General features: G+C 55.2%; 1 protein-coding gene across 2 annotated transcripts in view; it reads right to left on the reverse strand.

Moving 5' to 3' along the window:
• BMP7 (bone morphogenetic protein 7) overlaps nt 1-20,935 on the reverse strand; it is an 89,094-nt gene that overhangs the window by 11,716 nt on the left and 56,443 nt on the right. For both annotated transcript variants that reach the window (XM_045981850.1, XM_045981849.1), the window contains 2 exons: nt 18,162-18,310; nt 3,280-3,477 (listed from right to left, as the gene is read on the reverse strand). In XM_045981850.1, coding sequence (XP_045837806.1) covers nt 3,280-3,477; nt 18,162-18,310 — 347 coding nt within the window. The remainder of the gene's footprint in view (nt 1-3,279; nt 3,478-18,161; nt 18,311-20,935) is intronic.

A 20,935-nucleotide genomic window follows, 5' to 3' on the forward strand; every position in this document is an offset into this window, starting at 1 on the left:
CAGCACATGAGAGAGTTCAGCAGGATACCAGCCATCCCGTGAGGTAAAGCCCTTCGAAAGCATGTGTACGTATATGCCTACACACACGTTCAGACCTTCTGGTTTACCAAGCCTTGGGGTGGGGGGGAGGGGCAGGCCTTGGTATTTTTTTCTAAATTTCCGGGAAGGATTGAGATGAACTGCAAAAAGGACTAGGAAGTAGAAAGTCCCAGGATGGAGGCAGACTCCAGGCAAGCTAGAACGGCTGCCATGTGAGGGAGTGAGAGCCCCGTCCTGGGGATTATGTAAATGGCGTGTTTGGTGTGGATGCAGGAGGAAGTCGGGTGTCGAATTCTGCTGTGAGGCCTGGTCCCTCTGCCTTCATTACACCCGGCAGGCCTGCAGGACGCTGGAGTCTGCCGGATGGATTGTGCCGTCACCACATCCTGCCTGGCTGATACGGAAAGAAACCTGGCAAGTTCCCCTCGTCCGACCCTTCCTGAGCACCCCACCCTGCTCCCCGCCATTCTCAGCACAGCCGGGAGGATCATCTGATCATCCCTGCCCCCACACCACAGCTTAAAGCTCTGCAAAGGCTTCCAAATTTGTTTTGGATGAAATTCAAACTCAAGATGTGACTCTTAAGGGAACTCCTGATCTTGCTCACCTTGCCAGCCCCACCCTCCTCCTGTTCCACGGCCTCCGTCTCCCCTCAAAGGAGCCCCACTGCTGCCCACCCTAGGCCTCTCTGCCCATGGGTCCCACTCCCTGGATCACTCTGGTCCAGCGGACCCAGCCAGGCCTCGGGGCACCTGCTGGTCCCCGAGCTCTTGGTGGGGCATCCTTCTCTGCAGCTCCCTCCTCCAGGACGTGTCCATCCCCTAGTCACCATCCCTTGCCTCTCAGGCCTGTTAGTAAGGACAGCCACCTCCAGCCTGGCCCAGACCCCAAGGGTGGTCCATAGCTGGGCTTTCCCCACGGGAGCCCAACGGCGAGAGCCAACACAGAAGAGGTTTCCACCGCAAATTAAGGGATTCGGCAGGATTTTCCGATAGGAGGCCTTACAGAGCCTTCCGAGAACCTAAACACAGAGTGGATGCACCGGCCGGTGAAGAAGCCTTCCAGATTCCTTGCACACCAGCTTCAGAGACACTGAAGCCATCCAGGGCCCGTGGGGTCAGGAAACCCCGCTCTAAAAACTCCACAAGCATAAACAACTAGTCCTTTCTTTGCCTTCAAAAAGGAAAATGAAGAGAAAAGTAAAAACTGGCTACGTGAACCCAAATTAGCTGATGATAATATAAGGTTAGTCTGGGAGTGGGGCTTCTTGGCCACTGTGCGCCCCCCAACATGCCCCTCGGGGCCAGCCTCCGGGCCCAGGAGTGGGCAGAGCTGAGGAGCTCGGCCCCAAGTTCCCCACGCGGCCGGCAGCCTGGTTTCCGTGCAGACCCTGCCTGGCCTTGCAGCCCACCCGGAGCCCTGAGATGGCACAGGGACACGCAGCGTAAACCACCCTGTAAAACGTGGTGGCCCCGCTTCCTGCGGCTGCGTTAACGAACGATCCCGGATGCGGTGGCTGAAAACTACGCCCGTTCATCACCTTCCAGCTCTGTAGTTCGGAGTCCAACACGGGCTCGAGTCAAGGTGTCAGGGGGCCATGCTCCTTCTGGAGGCTCCGGGAGACATCCATTTCCTTGTCTCTTCCAGCTTCTAAAAGCCACCTGCCTTCTCGTATGCCACACCCCGTCCCCACCTCCAAAGCAGGTGACGTCACACTTCTCCGTTCTCCTCTGGCCTCACAGCTCTCTGACCGCGTGAGGCTGGATTCTCCCTCCGGAAGGACCCCCGTGATTACAGTGGATGCTGAGCCCGCCTGGACCATCCCGGCTTATCTCCCCATTCTACAGTCTGCTGACAGGTAACCCACATCCTACTGGCAGCCTTGGCCCCCTGTGCCTGGTAAGGTAAGGCATTCACCAGTCCCGGGATTAAGACACAGATGTCTGGGGAGCTGAGGGAGCACCCCGTAGACAGCCACACAGCTGGCCCCGGGGAGGGGATGGGGCAGGAGTTTTCTTTCAGCCACAAGCTGGGTTCTTGGGATCTGGGTGGTCATTTCCACAGTCCGTGGGGAAAATGGTTTGGCGGTGAAGTTATCAGCCACGAGGTGCATCTTTTCAGAGGAGGTGCTCAACGTGCAGGAGATCGTGGGGCAGACCACAGGCGTCCGCAGTGCTGAAGAGGCCGGTCCAGGCCCAACCATCTCCCAAACTCATCCAGAAACCCCAAGCCACAGGATGCCAGCAACATCCTGGGGCCTGGTCAGCCTGGAGGAAAAAGGACCACATCGCAGCCAAGCCCCGAGGCTGGCAAAGGCAGGCCCAAGTGAGCTCAGCAAATGTCTGATAAATCATCAGAAGACACTGAACAGGATCGTTGGGGGCACCAGAGCGCATCCTGGCAAAGCCAAGCAGGCTCAAACCCCAGGGCTGCCTCTCACTTGCTTTGTGCACGTGGACAAGTTACTTAACCTCTCTGAGCCCGTCTGCCCCCGCTATCAGATGGGAGGCCATCCTCCTCAGAGCCTCAAGAACCACAGAACACCACGCACACCCTACAACAAGTACCTAAATGTCTCCGGCCCCGAAGTCAGGCATTAGCCAGTACTTCCTCCTAATCTTTGAACTGCTACCTTTATTTTTAAGTATTTTTAAATATTTTAAATATTTTTGAAATGCTACCTTTATTTTTAATTTGGTTTTACTTACAATAATGCATCATGGCAATGAACCGAAAAGTACCCCCTAAAATACACTGAAAGATCTAGTGCTCATTTTTTTTTTTTTTACTTCTAAAAACAAAACATTTCAAACAAACCTAACAATATCCCGAATAATGCACAAAAAACTCACTACCACCCATTAGTCAAAGGAGCCATGAGTTTCAAGTATCTTTCGCTTTAAGAACTAAAACTGAACACACAGCAAACTCCCCCATTTTTCTTCCTTTTCACTCACAAGCAGCGCCTCCCGGGGAAGGTGGTGTGGCGTCTTCCCGCTTCATGTTTCTAGGGCTTTTTTTTCATTTATTTGTAGCCGTCATTTTGCCTACTTGGAAATTTACACGACTGGCCTCGTTCTACTAATGCCTGGCTACGTGCCTTTCGAAATGAACTTACTACTTACACACAGTTAAGGTGGTGAGCTCCACGCAGGATGGGATTTTGAGTCACAAGCCTACCGGGGTCCTACTGTGGGTTCCCGGGGTCCGTGCATTAACCCTCCTGCCGTCCAGGCATACCTGCCACGTTGGCCACCCGGAGGGCTTCCTGGTTCTTGGGCGTCTTGGAGCGGTTCTGGCTGCGCTGCTTGCCCCCCGTGGAGCGGGTGCTGCGAAGGTGGACCTCCGTGGCCTTGAAGAAGGCCACCATGAAGGGCTGCTTGTTCTGCGGTCCGTGCCGCCCGATCAGGCCCGCCAGCTTGGGGTTGATGCTCTGCCCTAGATAGGAAGCAGGCAGATGCACAGAAGATCGATTTCAGAGGAGAAGCAGTTCGTGGGGAGGGGCTGCATGGGCGTGACGTCACCCACACCTCACGGTCCACTCATGCACCTGCTATCAGTCCATCCAGCAAGAGCTTAGTCAGCACTGACTCTATGCCAGGTTGCTCAGGGGCTTGGAACACAGCAGGGAAGCACACAGAGAGGTCCTCTGGGCGTGCCTGCAGTGGGGCCAGGGGGGCAGGCAGACAGCACAGACCACAGCAGCCACTGCTGATACGTGAGCATGCGGCGTAGGAACCTGGCTGAGGTTTGCGGGCTCCGGCTAACAGATGTGCCCCTTACATTTCATTGGCCAAAGCAGGTCATGGGATCCACCCAATTTCAAGAGGTGGGAGAACCCTGTTTGCCCAAGGAGGGTGGGAACAGTTGCAAACAGGCCCAGTGACGACCACCTTAGGCATGCAGGGGCTGTTTGAGCAGAGGAGGGAGCCATGTGGGCACTGAGGGACAGGCATTCTGGGCAGAGTGTACTATAAAGGTGAATGCTTGGACGTGGGAGTGGGGTGGGGTGTTCAAGCAACAGGGAAGAGCCCTGCCGCTGGGTTAGAGCGCAGACTGGGGGTGAGGGACGAAGGAGGTATCAGTGGGGTTATTCAGGGGGACCGTCTGGAGCACAGGTCATGTGGGGTCCTGTGGACAAAAGTAAGCACTTTGCTTTTATTCTGTTTCCGGAGTTGAACAGTGTCCCCCCATTCATGTCTACCCAGAAGCTCAGGGTATGACCTTATTTGTGAAAATAGCATCTCCGCAGACATAGATAAGATCGACCGGACTCGAGGGTGGTGACGGCAGCTAACCCAAGGACTGGTGTCCTTAGAGGAAGACCACGTGAAGACACAGAGACACCGACACACACATGTGCGCACACACACACACACACACACACACACACACACACACACACACACTGAGGGAAAGAAGCCAACAAACACCAACACCAAAGAAGCCAGGAGAGGCAAGTATGGACTCATTCCTCAATCCCTTTGGAAGGGGAATGGCCCTGGGACTTCCGGCCTCCAGACTGGGGAGACAAAACCCTAGTGCTTTAAGCCCCCCAGTTTGTGGACCAGGGGGCTGAGAGAGGCACGAAGTGGCAGCCACGGGGTGTTTAAGCTGAGCAGGGGGCACATCTCTAACAGAGCACCTTGGGTGCCCCTGGGGGGCCAGGGGGAGGCTACGGGGCAGTCCAGGGAGAGGGAGGGGCTGGCCCCAGGCGGCGGGGAGCACAGCTGGCCAGAGACAGTCAGATCCTCAGTGATTCATTCGTCAAATCGGTCTTTGGAATTTATGTTTAAGGTTTTGTTTTGAAATGATTACAGATTCACAGGAAGTTGCAGAAGGAAATGTACAGGGACGTGCCCCGCACCCTTCCCAGTTCAGCCCACAGTCCCATAACTAGAGCATATCCAAAGCCGAGAACCACAGAGCCCAGGTCTACTTGGAGAGAAACAACCGACAGCATTTGCCGAGGGACTGGACAGAGAGTGTGAAAAGGTGCAGAGTCATCCCTGACTTCCACGCTCTGGGCCCGAGCACCTGGAAGAAGGGAGGGGCCGTTTATGGAGGTGGGGAAACCGAGGCAGGGCTGGGGTAAGGTGGAGAGAATAAGCGGGGGAGGGGAGGGTGGAAAGCAGAACGCAGTGTGGTTCGGTGGCTGCTGTTTGCAATGTCACCTGTCACTGGAGGGAAACTGGCAGGGGGGCAGGACCATCCCAGCATGAGTGTGGCCCCTGATCCAGGGGGGAGAGATGGACCCGGAACCAAACACGCTCTGGCCTGGTGCCAGACTTCCCGGGTTCATGTGTTGCCTCTGCCATTCAACACACAGACGCTTCTCAGAACAGAGCTTTGCACGTCAGACACGCTCGAGAAATGCTGGCCCCGGGGCGTGGGTCGGGGTGACACGGAGGAGCTTCTCTGGGGACAGGGAGTAGCTGGGCAACGGAGTGACAGCTGAGCCCAGGCATCCAGTCTCCACCACCGAGAGGGCAGGGTTCACACCAGCTGCCCAGTTAGGGAGGATCTGGAAGGAACTTGGGGAGGAAGAAGGAGGGCACCCGGAGGATACAGGACCTGAGAGACAGAGAGGAGACAGCAGATGGAACAAGGACCGTGTCCTGTGTCCTGCTGCTGGGCGGGGTGGGGCTGGGAGCGGAGAACAGGCCAGCACGCAGGCCACCGCCCGATATGTACCCGATGTCATGCTGCATGGTGACAAATATTCCAAAGGAAGATAAAGCAAGAGACAGGGCAAGGAAAGCTCAAGTTACTCATGAGAGAATAGCCCAGAGCCCGAACAGCCCGCCCAAGGACACCCAGCTTGGAAGGGACCGAGCAGAGTCTGGACCCAGGCTGTGTACGAGGGACAGAAATACATAACCTAGCTGGAGGGGTCAGAGGCCAATGAACGCGGTGATTCTGGGGGGCACTGGGCCTGTCCACATCTGGAATTAACTTCACCTGGAGCCCCCCGGACGGGCCCAAGTCAGGACGCCCAGCCTCCCGGGGCCCAGATCGGCACCAGAGGTTCGCTCTGGTGTTCTCACAGCTCGTGTTTGAAAGAGCAAGCGTCCCCCAACCCCCACTGTTGTACCTTCACCCCCTGGAACGTTCGGCTCTCCTGCATTCTTTAGCAAGGGTTTCCTCGAGTTCATGCATTTATAATATGAATGATTCTATAAAAGAAACCATTAAAGCGGAGCCCCTAGGAATTGTATCTTGCCCTACCCCCACCTGGAAGGCTTTTTAGGGCAAAATAAAAATGCCTCGCCTGAAAACCTGATGCTGTTCCAGGCACAGAAATCCGAGGGCTGCAAGCGGGCTGCACAGCACCGAGGGAGGGTGTCCGGCCGGCTCTCGTGGCGGTCAAGCACAGCCAGGCCCGGCGACCTGCAGCCTCGGGGAAGCAATCGGTGGACACGGGGGAAAGAAGGGACACTTCCGGGGAGTCTGAACTCACATCTGCCACTGTGGGCCAAGAGAGGCAAAGTTGGATGCTGGGGCCTCAGTGGCATCATCTGTAAAGTGGGGACGAGGCCATTTGTCTCACCCATGCCTCCTTTCCTTGGTACCCAACCCAATTTTCATTTCAGCCTTTGTGCCTTAGCGGGCCCTGCCCTGGCCATAGGGGGGCCTGTGGTCTAACGGACAACTAATCTTCCAGCTGCGGAGATTGGCTCAAGGATGGGCCTAGGACCCAATGCAGCCAATGAATGGAAGAGAGGTACTTAGCATCCAAAAGCAACCTTCTCTCTCCCCAGAAAAAACAGGGAGGAGGAATGGACGGAGCCCCAGAAATGGCCACCAACTGGAGACGACGAGAGCAACACATTTTCAAATGGAGCTGATCTGGTGGAAGGAAGAGCAGAGAGACAGACGCAGAATCTCTGGTGACGTTGCTGAACCACTGGATCAAACCGGTCCTGAAGCTCGCTTCTTGCCGCAACCACCAAGATGACTAAACCCCTGTGATTGTTTAGTCTAAGTCGCATACACATGTGTCTACAAAAACAGGTGTGTGCAGTTCCTCATAATTGGGATGGTACAGTTACCGCTGTTTCATATAAACCTGGGTGTTATGCAATACACAGTGGACATCTTTCTCCATCAGCGAAATACCCCGACCTCACCCTCTGTGGCCACAGAGGAGCCTCGCATCTGAAAATGCCTTTACCTCATCCTCTCCTATTGACAGACAATGAGGTTAATGTCCCAGGCTTAAAACAACCACCCCATTGTTGGCCCATTAGTTTCTTCAGCAACTACTAGTGAACACCTACTGTGTGCTCTGCTCTGTGGGAGGTGCATGCAAGCAGTGAGCCAGAGGAACCCCCAAAGGCCTCCCTGCCCCCTAGGGAGGAAGATAAGCCCAGGGATGTGGAGTATGGTGGCCACAAAGAAACTAGGACTGAGTCAGGGGCAGGGACGGGGTGGGGCACTGGTCAGGGAGAGAAGGCCTCTTAGCTACGGGGATTCTGGGGGAGGAACGTTCCCCATGGAAAGAATGGCCAATGCCAAGTCCAGGAGGCAGGAACACATGATGAGTGTTTGAAGAACAGGGAGGAGGGCAGCAGGGTCGGAATGGCGGGGTGCGGTGATAAGGCCGGGTCCCTGGGGGCCTTTGTGTGGGCTCTGGATCACAGTCTAGGTATTATGGCAGCCAGAGAGGGTCTGGAGAGAGGATGTGGCCAGACTTTGGTGGTGAGAGCCCCAATGAGGCTGGTGTGGGGGGAAGAGGATGGCCCAGAAATGAGCCCCGTCCCTGCAGGCTCTCCTCTAGACTCCCCGCTTTGGCAGCCTCTCTGGGTCCTGCCCACATGCCCTGCAAGTCAGGGCAGGGTGGTCCCCTCCACCCACTGCCCCAGCACAGGTCAGGGCTCCAAGACGGGCCACAGCGTGCTCACCAAGCAGACGGCGGCAGCACTGTGGCTGGTCCCGGGCCCCCGGCACTCAGGCGGTGCACAGGTGTCCCAGGAGCATCCCTCCTCCAGAATCCTGACAAGCAAAACTGTCTGCACACATCTCCAAGTGTCCCCTGGGAGGCCACAGCTTGGCACACATCCTCCCTACGGCAAGCTCCACTCCTGGACAGACAGGCAAAGGTAGGTCCTCGCCGTCAAGTTTTTTTTTTTTTTTTTTTTTTTTTTTTTTTTTTTTTTTTTTAAAGATTTTATTTATTTATCAGAGAGAGATCACAAGTAGGCAGAGAGGCAGGCAGAGAGAGTGAGAGGGAAGCAGGCTCCCTTCAGAGCAGAGAGCCTGACGTGGGACTCGATCCCAGGACCCTGAGATCATGACCTGAGCCGAAGGCAGCGGCTTAACCCACTGAGCCACCCAGGCGCCCCAGCCGCCGTCAAGTTTTTAACTGCAAAACTCCAGAGACAACGTGGCGTTTTACCCAGACAGTTAACGGACCAGGCACCTAAATAATTCATTCATCTTTTTTACACATATTCACGGTGCACAGGCGGGGGCCAGGCACTGCCCCGTACCCCGGAGGTTACACCCGCAGCCTGGGGAAGGAAGCGCGGAATCAGATAAGCTGTGACCACATCTGGGAGAGAAGAAATTTAAAACATATACCAACATACATGAGTGTGTACGTGCATAAGGGTTTTAGGCCTTATGCATAAGGGCCGAGAAGCATTTTACTGGAGGAGAGGAAGTGTGGGTTGTCTGGCGGAAGAATTCTGTTTCATTTTATGATATCACAGGGCATTGGCTTTACTGAGCACCAGCCAGGGCAAGCATCTGTTTTGACGGTGTGTTTCTAAATGTCCAGGGTGAGGGACACGACCAGGGAGCCAGGCCACATGCACTGGGCTGATGCCTAGAGGGAGAAGCAACTGATGGAGACAGGGAGGCACGAGAAACCAGATACCTGAACCATAAGGCCTGTGTCTTCAGGGAAGTTGGAAAAGATGCATAGTCTAGCTAAGAATTAATAGGTTAAAAAAAAAAACAAAAACCCACCTGAAGATTTGCCCAAGAGCAGGTTTGCCAGATTTTGCAAATTAAAATACAGGAAGCCTGGTTGGATCTGAATTTCAGAGAAATGAATAATGTTGGCCGTATATGGGACATACTTATGCTACGTAATAATTTATTATTTATCTGAAATTCAAATTTAATGGGATGTCCTGTATTTTAATCTGCCCAGAGGCCCTCCTCAAGTGGGGAGAGGAAGGGCTTCCCAAAGTAGCAGCAGAGCTGATCCCCCGCACTGGCCGCACCCGCACACCACGGGCGAGCCATCTGGTCTACCCGGTAGGCAGGTACGTGGGCTCAGAACAATGGTTCCCTGCTTTCTTCTTCTTTGGTGGAACACGGCTTGATTCTTTGTGGGCTGCTTTGCTTCTGTTTTTGTTTTGGGTTTTCTTTTTTTTAAATGTTAGTGTTTAAACGAACATCTTGTGCACAGATGAGCGAGTCTTTCCGAACATACAGGCTGATGGCGGTCGCCACTTGGATCAGGATGCAGGATGGCTCCTGTACAGCCTTTTGTCTCATGCGTCGAAGCTGGAGATGCCGCTGCTTCCTGGGGACACAGGTCAAGGTCTGGAGGCATTTTGGAGCTTTATGACGTGAGGGAGGTGCTTCTCCATCTCGTGGGTAGAGGTCAGGGATGGTGCCAAACATCATACGGTGCTCAGGAGGGGCCCCCCATGGAAAAGGAGCCGGCCCCCGATGTCAACATGCTGCTGGAGAGGAGCTCCACTTTCTAGACCTGCTCTTGCTCCAAGACCCTTCCCAGGCTCCACACAGCTGCTCCTGGGATGGGCACGGCGGCTGCTCAGAGATGGTCTCCTCCCTAAAAAGGCAGGCAGAAGGAAAGAAGATCCTCTAGCCTGCCTGCTTCCTTCTTCCGTGCTTGGGGACGTGGAGGCTGCCGTCTCGCCAAATGGGATGCGGTGAGTCTCAGGACACGGCGCGGAGCCAGGAGGGAGAAGATCTTGACTACTGTTGATTCTGTAGCCCAGGGCTTGGCCAACTACAGCCCACGGGCCAAATCCACCCTGCTGCCTGTTTTTGCAAATGAAGTTTTATTGGAACACCTCCTTGCACATTGGTGCACATATTTACCGCCCGCGTTCGTGCTCTAATGCCACGGTTGAGGAGCTGTGACAGAGTCTACCCGGCCCACAAAGCCTAAAACTTAATTCACTATGTGGTACTTTATGGGAAAAGTTTGCTGACCTCTGCTCTAACCAACCCTGGATCCGCACCCTTCCGGACTTGTAAAGGAAACCATACCTGCCCGAGACAAGGCACTTTTGTTGTCTATCATCTGCCCGTGGAAGCATTCCCGGCAGAGTTGGTTCTCTGCGTTGCTGGCTCACAATAAAGACGAGGAACAAGCATTACCGAGTGTTTGCTCTGCGCCAGGCACTGTGCTGGGGCCATTCCACGTGCTGCTGCTCAGGCAGGCCCCCCGATCCCACATTTACAGAAGGGGAAGCTGTGCGGAAGCTGTGAACTTGACCACCACACCATCGCTGAGTCCAGGTGGATAGACACACAGGAAGGAAAAGATTGCTCAGGCATGAACGTGGACAACCCACAGAGCCTCAGATGGCAGGAAGGATTCCCCAAGGCATGAGGAGAAGGTCTTCCAAGGGGGGAGCCGGGTGGGTGGTGGTGTGGGGGGCAGGACTCTGGGCCTGGAGGACAGCGACAAGCCAGTGTGCATCAGGCCACTGCTGGCGGGTCCTGGAGAGGCAGGAGCAGAATCAGTGCACCCAGCTCCGGGGAAGCGCCCCAGGAAGGGGCATGGAACCCTAATGGGGCCTCTTGGGAGAAGAGAGAGCACAGCACCATCACAGAGAAAGCGACATCTTGGTTTTGGGATTTCTTTGTTTTCCAGGCCCAGAGCCCCTGTGGAGGCCCCCTGGTGGAGGCCCGCAGCAGCAGAATGCCCCCTGCGGATCAGGATCCTGCAAAACACGTTAACTTCAGCCGCTTGTCTCCATGGACCAAGGCCCAAGTGACGGGTGAGAATGTCTTTATCGCTTGTGACATCCGCCGGGCCCCAGGAACCCCATGTTGTCCCAGCCACGGCTGCGCACCCAACCCGGGAAGGACCCATCCCAGCCTCTGGGTCATCAAGGCCTCCTCCTGCCTCTCCCTCGGCTTCTGCACAAACAGGATGTGAAGCAATCGCAGGGCGAAGGCAACTCCCAGCCAGCAGCGCTGCAGGCGGGACCGCTCGCCAACCATGGCTTTACGCGGCTTAGCCTCCGAGGCTGTCGTGGGCGCGTGGCTCACCTCCCGCTCCCGGCCCAGCTGCCGCAGCCGAACACTGGGACAGCAGACGCCCTCAATCCTTTAAATGCCTTGCAATCCCGTTCAATCCCCTCGGGGAGGATGGAGAAGAGAGGCACGTGCTCTCGCGCCCGAGGAGAGAAGCCTGAGGCTCCCTTTGCGCACAGACGTCAAGAACACAAGGAAGGAGACACGGGGCGGGTGGCAGGAGAAGGGGCCCTCCGTGTCCGAGAGCAGCAGCTGGAGGCGAGGAGAGGGAGAGGGACCACCAGATTGTCTTCTCGGATCGGAGAGTTGGGCTTTTCGGCGCTGCCCTCCCGAGCCTCCGAGTGATTTCTTCTCTGGACAAGACAGAGAGGGAGGACACGATAACCTCGACCAAGAGGCTGAAGTCCTTGTCTTGGGAGCAAATGTCCAGGTGTTTCCACGTCTGCAAGGACAGACGTGCCTCCAGTTCAAGGCAGTGTCTTCCTCTCCCTGTGGCTTTGGGACAGAAGGCGGCAGTGGAAAAACCGTGGATAAACCCTCCCGAGGATCCCAGAACTTGTCTTCACGCCTCCTCCCTGACCTTTAGCGTACGGTCTCGTCACTCTCCACCTTCCAATGAGATCGTGGGTGACGTGATGGCAAAATCCCTCAGGCCGTAGCCCAGGGCCTACAACAATCCCAGACTCATCAGATGTTTGCTGAGTGAAGACATGTGTTTCCAGTGCGGGCGGAGAGGCTCTCGACTGTAGGAAGCAGGTTCTAACACCCAGGTGCTGGGGCAGGGAGAGGCCGGCATCGCTCCCCAGCCTGGGACGCCGGACCCAGGGCTGTCCTGTCCCAGGCCTGGGTACTTTTAGGAGCCCGCGAAAATGTTTTAATGTCTCTTAAAGTCAGAAGACACATAACCTTTTGAGGGTTACAGAAATTGTTTTCATTTTTAATCCAACCAGGATTATATTCATCTTTATATTGTCGTGGTCATGAAACATTTTTACTATTTTTCTTTTTAACAGAGGGAGGAGGCCACAAAAGTTACATGTAGCGCTGGCCACTTCTGCTGGTCCCAGGAGCGGGAAGCCCACTGTCCTCTGGGTTCTTTCTCGAGCCCTTTCCTTCCCCAGCAGGAAGCAGGACACTGCAGGGTCCCAGGCTGTCTGTCCCCACGGTTCAGCCACGTACCCGGCAGGCGCTCATGGGGTACGCTCTCCCCAAGCCTGGTTCCCGCGGACCACGTTTCCTGGGAGGCGTCCCAGCAAAGAGCGAGGCTGGGGGCTGGAGTCAGACCTGGCGGCGAAGCCCAGGTCTGCCCGAGGAACTGGGCAACTTCAGGCAAGTGGATCGCCCTTCTCGGCCTCGGTTTCCTCGTCTGCTAATGTGTCAATGATCAGAGCCACACTCCCTGGGTGGGTCACCGTGATCACGAAGCTTGTCGACGGCAACCATGACGATGACAGGAGCATGGTCAGGGTGCCAGGCCCAGGGCTCAGCATTTCACAGGAATTCACTCTTTTGCCCGATCATTATTGCGCCCGTGGAACAGAAGAAGGGACGAGGCATGGAGAGGCTACACCAGCTGCCCAACATGACACGAGGCTGTCCGAGGAGCAGGGCTGGGCCGCCAGCTCCGGGGTCCGTGTGGGAGCTGCTGGCCATTCCCTGGTCTGCACAGGAGCCCCGAGCCGGCGGCCTGGCCCACAGCGAGGGGTCAGCCCTCACCGGCACCATGGGGACAGCCCCCTTGTCAGTTGGCTAGCTCTCTCTAGCTCTGGGGGAGCCAGAAGGCATCAGTACCCCTCCATCCATGTCTCCTCTCCTCTCCCACTCACTCGCCCCTCGAGCAGGGGGCACCCCCTGGGTGGCTGGGGGTGGCTGCCTTTCCTCCTGTCTTCTGTACAAAGGGAAAGACAAGTAGATGCCAGCCCTCCCTCCCACAGAGTCCTGTCCCTGGATGAGACACCGCTCCCCCATTGGCTCCCAATGAGCCACAGGTGCCCGGAGCGTTTACGGGCTTCTCCCCTGCACAGGCACGCTCTTCACTGCTCCCCAGGGGCACTAACAGGAAGGCAAAGCTGTAGGGAGAGGGAACAGACGCACACATCCTGGGTGGTCTCAGGAGGGACTTGGAGACCCGGTGGGCAGGAGGCTCACATCACACCAAACATAAAGCTTCTCAGAGAAGATCTGTGACGTCTGTGCCTCACTAGGCTGGAAGCAAGCTCACCAGTATAACTGTCATCAACATGCCCATTGTATGGGTGGGGAAACTGAGGCCTCCGAGATGGGACAGGCTCCGTATTCCGGCAGCCACCTCGCGGCTACAAGGTGCTGCTAGGGTCTGGACCAGGATTAGACACTGTCCCTGACTCGGTGTCCCTTCTCCTTTCCTCCCAAAGGGGGTACTGGGGGTTGGGACCGGGTGCCACCGCCCTGGAACTCGGCTTGCCCAGGTACCGTAGGAGGCTGCCATGCTCACTGAGTTTAGGTTAATGCCAGCAGTTGCCCCCGAGGCGGGGACCCGTGGCTCCCACAGGCGGCACAGCCGTGGTGCACAGGCAAACAGAACCCCGAATCCATGGACTACCCAGCAGGCTCTGCTGGTCTTTCACGGGGGTAGGGATTTAACCTGACGGGGTGCTCAGCCCGAGCATGGTCTTATTAGCAGGTACCCCAAAACACGGGGCATGACTTTGTCAGCAGGTCAGCACTGGGCCAGGCCCCAAGTGACTCAGGGAGCTCGTGAGAAAAGGCAGCTTCCTGGGCCCAGCCCTCAGGGACTCAGCATCCGTGGGTCTGGGGTGGGGGCGGGAATCACTAGTCTCAACGTGCCCCCCAGGGGATTCTGAGGGACACCGTGGTCAGAAGGAAAGCAGCTGCGTAGCCAGGATCCTGTGGTTTCAGAAACACTGGGCTCACTTGCTAGATCTCATCCCCATGAAGATCCCCAAATTCACACCCCCAGTTAGCCATCATTCACTTTATCCCTCTCTGATGGTCTGCCTGGGTGGTCCTTTTCTGACTGAGGCCGCCAGGCCAAACCTGTCTCCTGGGTGTACACAATGCCTGGACAGAGCAGCCCAGTTCCTGAGCGGCAGCATCCATGCCCAGCTCCGGGCGCCCCATCTAGGAGGGGGCAGGAGGGGAAGAGAAAGGCCCTGAGTCATGAGTACAGTTTCCGATCCTTGCTCAGACCCTGGGTAGCATCTTACAAGCACTAGACTATCCTCCCCTTAGATGAAGATGGATCCCCAGGGATCTGGCAGAATATGGAGCCGCGCACCTGCCAGGGGCCTCCTGTCCCATGAGGATCTTACTGGCAGCACCTGCCCTGTGGCTCCACAGTGGGAATGACAAGAGGCTACGGCATTACGCACTGACTCTGGGCTCAGCTGCTGTCCCAAGTTGAACAATTAAGCTCTTCACTTGCATGAGCTCATCTGATCCTTCACCACCCACCCTGGAAGGTGGAAACTATTATTAACCCCACTTTCCAGATGAGGGACATTAAGTGACTCACCCTGGATCATGTGGGTAGAAACAGTAGAGGTGGGGTTTGAACCTGGTGAGTCTGGCCTTCTGAGTCCAGGCTTTAACCATCAGGCTGTGCCATCTCACAGAGTGCTAAGCTTCACCTGCATTCTGGGGGGAAGCAGAAGCTGGAGGAAATAAGGGCACAAAGCCCCAGATTTTGGGGAGAGAAAGATAATGGCAAGCCTGACACTAGGGAAACTGGGTTGGGTGTCAGTTAAGAGAAAAAACAAACTTGGGCCACCCCAAGCCAGCAGGGCAGATAGGGCAGAGAAGCACAGGACCCACCAAAGTCAAGTTGGAAGATCCAGACAATACCCACGAGTCCAGGGAAATGGCCACTCCGAAGAGAGGAGTCAAGTCTAATTTAGCCCCATTTTTACTTCATCTCCAATTTGTCTTCAGGAGCGTTTAAGTAAAAAGAAGAGTTGAATGACTCTACTGTCAAATAAGTTTAGAATTCCTCTATGCTCTGTGCCCCATCAGGAAATTCACAACGGATATTTGCAAAGTAAAGATTCTGATAAGTCCTGCAGAGAAATCTGCTTAGTTTATCCAACCTCGCCTTTCTCACACTTAACTGATCATGAATGCTTCCCTTTACCCTGGGATGCCCACTGACACTTCATGGGACACAGTTTGAGAAGTTCTGGCATACAACAGGGATTGCATTCTTTATCTATAAATAATCATCTGAAAATAATAAATCTTTTCAGCTTTGTGGACTACAGTCTGTCACGACTACTGAACTCTGTTGTGATAGCATAAAAGCAGGCCTAGATAATATGTAAATGAGTGAGTGTGGCTGTGTACTAATAAAACTTTATGGACACCAAAATGTGAATTTCATATAATTTTACATATCATGAGATAGTCTTCTTCTTTTGATATTCCTCCTCCATTTAAAAATGTGAAAACTAGTTTCAGCTCACAAGCCACAGAAAGACAGGGTGCAGGCTCAATCGGGGCCACCGGGCATATAGTTTGCCAATCCCATATAGAGCCATGGAAAACTCTAGCAGTTCCAGGACCTCCCCTCTTTATGTGTCATGGAGAGGGGAAAGAGGAGACAGAGGCTGAAGGCTCCACCAGTAGAGAGACCAACCTGGAAACAAGACAAGCACGGTCCTAAACTCTGCTGCACCTCCCACATGGTGCATGGCCTCAGGCCAGTCTCAGACTGAGGGGGCAGCTCCAGACCAAAGCAGTGGCCTCCGATAGGAAAGAAGAGAGGCAAAGCCCAGCAGCAATAAAACAAAAGGTGAGACAATTTGGCTACATCATCCCAATCCATTTGGCACCTGGCATTAACCACAGTAAAAAAGAAAAATGAAAAACTGGCAATTATTTGCAGCTCAATCACAAACAGCCAGGTGTCCTTAGAATATAAAGAAGAAAAAGACCAACGCTCTGTCAGAGCAATGGACAGAGGGGATGAACGCATGGCACACAGGGAGTTGACTACAAGCAGTTGCACCATAGAAGGGGATCAGCCTCACATAGCAGAGAGGAAAACAAAGCAAAGCTACAAGAGCCCATTTGTCATCTCCCTGATTAGCCAAGATGGACCAGTTTGGGAATGTGCAGTGTTAAAGAAGGGGAAGTAGGTGCCCTCATGTGCTACAGACGGGGGTGTGAATAGGTGGAGCCTCAAGGAGGGCAGACTGACCACACCCGTCCGAACTACGCACAGATATCGTCCCTTTTGGGAATTTATCCCAGGGCTACACTCAGTGGAAAACGACATGTCCACTGAGGTTTTCCACTGCAGCCCTGTTCGTAAGAGCAAAGGACCATAAAACGCCTACACGTTCTTCCCAGGGGGGCCCCGGATAAGTCAGTGTGGGTCGTAGGAGCAGTGTAATGACACCAACACTGTGAATAACAAGAGAAACAGCCCTGGAGTGGGGCGTGTGTCCGAGGCATCAGGTCTAGACTCAGCTCTGCCTCCCAACGCGTGGCCCGGAACCAGCAGCCTCTGCGGCAGCCTCTCCTCCACTCCAGGCGCCCTCGATCCGAAACTGCATTTTACCAGGATGCCCGGGGGGAGATTCTTATGCGCACCGGGGCACTATCTTAAAACCTTTCTGTATTAACACCCCCTGTGGCCCTGTGTGTTGGAGAGGAGGAGGTTCTGGAAGGTGAGGGAAGTTGTCCCACGTCACAAGGCGAGTGAGCAGCAGAGCTCCACTCACTGCATGCGCACACGACGGCACAACAGCCCCTGAACAAATGCGGCAGCTCGTCCAGGGCCGCGAAGGGCCAGCCGTCAAGGTCAGTGAACGGAGAACACCGCATAAGGGAAAAAATGAAAGCAAAACAGAATCTATATGTAGTTGTTTAAACACCCGGAGGGCATCTCTGAAAACACAGCCAGGAACAGGGAAACGGCAGGTGCCCCCGGGGTGGAAGTGAGGCGCTCAGGCGGCCCCAGGGGAGCCGCACGGTTGCGCGTATCTGTAACTTACATTTTGAGCCACTGGCAAATACTACCTACTCTAAAATAAATGTGTTTCTAGTTTGGGGTTTTTTTTTTTGCCCTGAAAGCTGGTATAAGGAAGAAGCTACCCACCCAAAGCCATCCCACACTTAATAAGAAACACGCTTTGGGGGAAGACGTGGGCGCGAGCGGTCCCACCTGAGTTCCCACTCGCCTTCTGGTCACCCTTGTCCGAGCAGGTGGGTGCCCACAGAGAGTGACTGTGAGGCGCAGGGCGACACAGACCAACCGTGGATTCTCCAAGCATTTGGGACTCAGAACCACATTCAGGGTCTCTTGGAAGGGGCGTCATGCCTTCCTTGCACCAGTGCTGTGGTCCTTAACTGGGACAGTTTTGTTCAGCAGGGAACACCTGGTAACACCTGGAGACATTTTTGGGAGATGCTCCTGGCCTCTGGTGGGTAGAGGTCGGGGTATTGTTAGACATCTGCCATGCACGGGGCATGCAGGATGTCCTCCGTCTCCGGGGGTGGGGTGCCCGGGTCAGCACGTCTCAGATGCGTAATGTGTTCGGTGAGCACCTGGGGCCCCAGGCACAGCGCTGGTTCCAGCAGGCTTGGGACGGACCAGAGTCTGCATTTCCAAGACGATGCTGACCCTGCCGGTGTAGGACCTCACTCTGCACGGGGCCCCACCCGACCCAGCTGTGGCCAATCGTGAAATCTTCTCTTGCAAAGGGGGTGGGTGTTACTTTTGCCTGGGATCGAAAGGCTGGACGGTGAGTACCGACCGGTCGGGGCTGGGGGACCCTGTTCTGTTGGAGGCAGGCATGAGCTTGCCGGGCTCCTGCGTGGCTCCAGGAGCACAGGCTGCGTTAGAAGCAGGGAGGTGGTGGCTGGGCACCTACCGTCCAAGGTCTCCACGCAGAGCTGCAGGCCCAGATTGTGCCGTGGGTTAACCACCCAGTGGTTGCTGGTGGCGGTGATGTCGAACACCAGCCAGCCTTCCTCCGAGGCCCAGAGCGTGCGGCTGTCCAGCAGGAACAGGTCTGACTCCCTGCAAGAGAGGAGGAGAGACCCACAGTCCAGGTCAGCAGGCCATGGCTCTGTCCCCCCGTCACTGGCCAGCCGCTGTTGGAGAGAAGGACCATGTGGAGTACGGGAGGCAGGAGGAGGGCCACCGGGCTCCCAAAAGTGGGTGCATCAGAGCAAGATCCAAGCCTAGAGACCCCCTAGTAGCTGTGCTGGGGAAAGGGAGTGTGGAAGAGGCATAAAGAGATACACACAGGGGACAAGGAGCTGCTCCGAGGCAAACTCACCCTTCACACATGTTAGGCAGCACACCAAGGGACAGGGGACAGGATGGCAGGAATGTATAGCCTCTGTGCTGCTGGGAGTCTCGGGGAGGAAGCCCACACTTGTTAGATTACTCACCATGTGCCAGGTACTGCCCCAAGAATTCTACACACATTATCTCACTCAACTCTCACGACCCTACAGTGTAGTGAGACTATCATCTCCACGGACTACGGGGAGGCCATGACTTGCCACAGCTCATTTAGCCAGGACGCTACTGCATTAGGGTGTGAGCTCAGGTTACTTGCACCAGTGAAAAGGCTCTTCATTTCCATGTCATGCAATTTCTTCATAAGCCCTCCAAGCATTAGGAGCTGAACTCCTAGACTGACATTATTTATAGAGATAACCTTTTAATCCTCTTTTTCTCACATTTTGCGTAGCAAAAAAACTACAAATGACATTGTAGTGTATGGAAGATGGATGGGTGTGTGGATGGAAGGATGGGTGGGTGGATGGATGGATGGGTGAATGGTTGGTGGATAGATGGATGGATGGATGGGCGGTTGGGTGGGCGGGTGGACAGGTCGATGGGTGGGTGGAGGGAAGGATGGGTGCATGGGTAGCTGGAGGGGTGGATAGTTGGGTCCGTGAATGGGTGGGTGGGTGGATGGGTGGTTGGGTGGATAGGTTGGTGAATTTTTACCTTTGTGGTAGTATAATTCCAGTATACAAGGTCTCATAACATCTTGCGAAGTTTTACTTAGAAACATTCGAAGTTTCAGCATTTTGAGTCTTCAATAATCAGTTAAAATATCTGAGCACACCCCCCCCCATCGTGCCAGACACCGGGGTACAATGGTGACCAACATCTAAACCCCCTGCCCCCGGACATTGACCATCTCCACCCCGTCAGACCCGGAGTGATCTAATTTTCCGGGGAATTACGGTGAATTTTCTCTGACTACTGAGCACTTACCACGCGCCAGGCTCCAGGCTGACATGCCTGACCAGCATCGGGTCATCATTGCGTCCTTACGACAAGTCTGTGAGGAGGATATTAGGGTACAGACCCCAAAACGGAGGCTCCAAAAGACCCAGTTGTTTGCCTGGGGTGACTAGGGCTCCCTGTGGGCTAGGATGGAGCCAAGGCAGGGCTGACATCCAGGGAGACAGCCTGCAAGCCCACGCTTGCCACCACCCAGCCACACAGTTCTGGACACTACCTCTGCTCAGCTGTGACCATTTCAGAGCCTCTAGCAAATCGAACTCACTGTGCTATAAGGCACTGAGCCGTGGACTGGACGCCAAGGAGCAGGTGCCCCCCAAGACGAGGCACACGTTTCCTATCGGCCCCAGTCCCCGATTCTCCTATTACCCATCACCCCAGCCTTCATCTCTGCCTCGTGGCCTGGAGACTCCACATTTGTGAGGTTGCCGAACTGTAATTCTGCTGCCTGCCGTAACACACAGACGTCTACCAGTCACCTTCGTGTGTGCAGGCGTCGTGAGAAGGCACGCAGGAAATAAAGCAGTACTTTGAGCCAGCGTTCAAATTTACCTGAATGCAGAGCCCACTGGAAATGTACGGGGAGAGTCCCAGGTGCTCAGAGAGGCGGACACAGGGATGGAGAACCAGCCTCAGCGAGAGAAGGAGCCAAGGCAGGTGAGAGGACGTCGGGCTGTCTCGTGGAGCACCGCTGTGGACGGCAGGAACCCGAGCTCGACTTCTCTCTGGGCATCGCTCCAGCCCAAAGTCTGAGAGCAGAGAGCCTAGCTGGCTGAGTCAGGGAGGTGCCCAGCCCTTGGCCGTGGGAAGCCAGGGCACTCCACGGAGATGGGACAGCCTCACCGGGACCACAAGACAGAAAGAGGGGTTTTCGGCATCCGTGTCAGTGAAAATCTCTTTGTAGGTGATACTCAACAATGGCCAGAACCGGACTGAGAAAATACTGAGTTATATTATGCAATGTGTGGGAATGAACCATGCCTGGGGATCTCCTAGCGAACACAGGACATGTACTGTCCCCTCGCCGGTCCCTCTGAGCCCACTCCCTGCTCTGACACACAGAGAGGCTAGAAGATGCTAGAAGGGGCGACAGCTTTTTGGAGCCACAGAGGATACCGGAGACGCTAACTTGGCCCGTCCCGTCCCTGTGGAAGAGTAACAAGACAGTCTTGAACGACCACATCACTTCCACTTCTTCCCTGGCCCCTGGATGGGCAGTTCCAGAACCGATTCGGGGGACACCTGTGCGGGTTTCCAGCCTGCAAGCAAGAGCTCCCTGCCGTCCGCGTCTCCGGTGTGCCTCGACGACTCCCTCCGGCCACCAGGCACGGCCCGCACTGTCAACGGACCATCAGCTGTTCTCAACACGTAGGAGCG

The sequence above is a fragment of the Meles meles genome, chromosome 16 (assembly GCF_922984935.1).
Source record: "Meles meles chromosome 16, mMelMel3.1 paternal haplotype, whole genome shotgun sequence".
NCBI lineage: Eukaryota > Metazoa > Chordata > Mammalia > Carnivora > Mustelidae > Meles > Meles meles.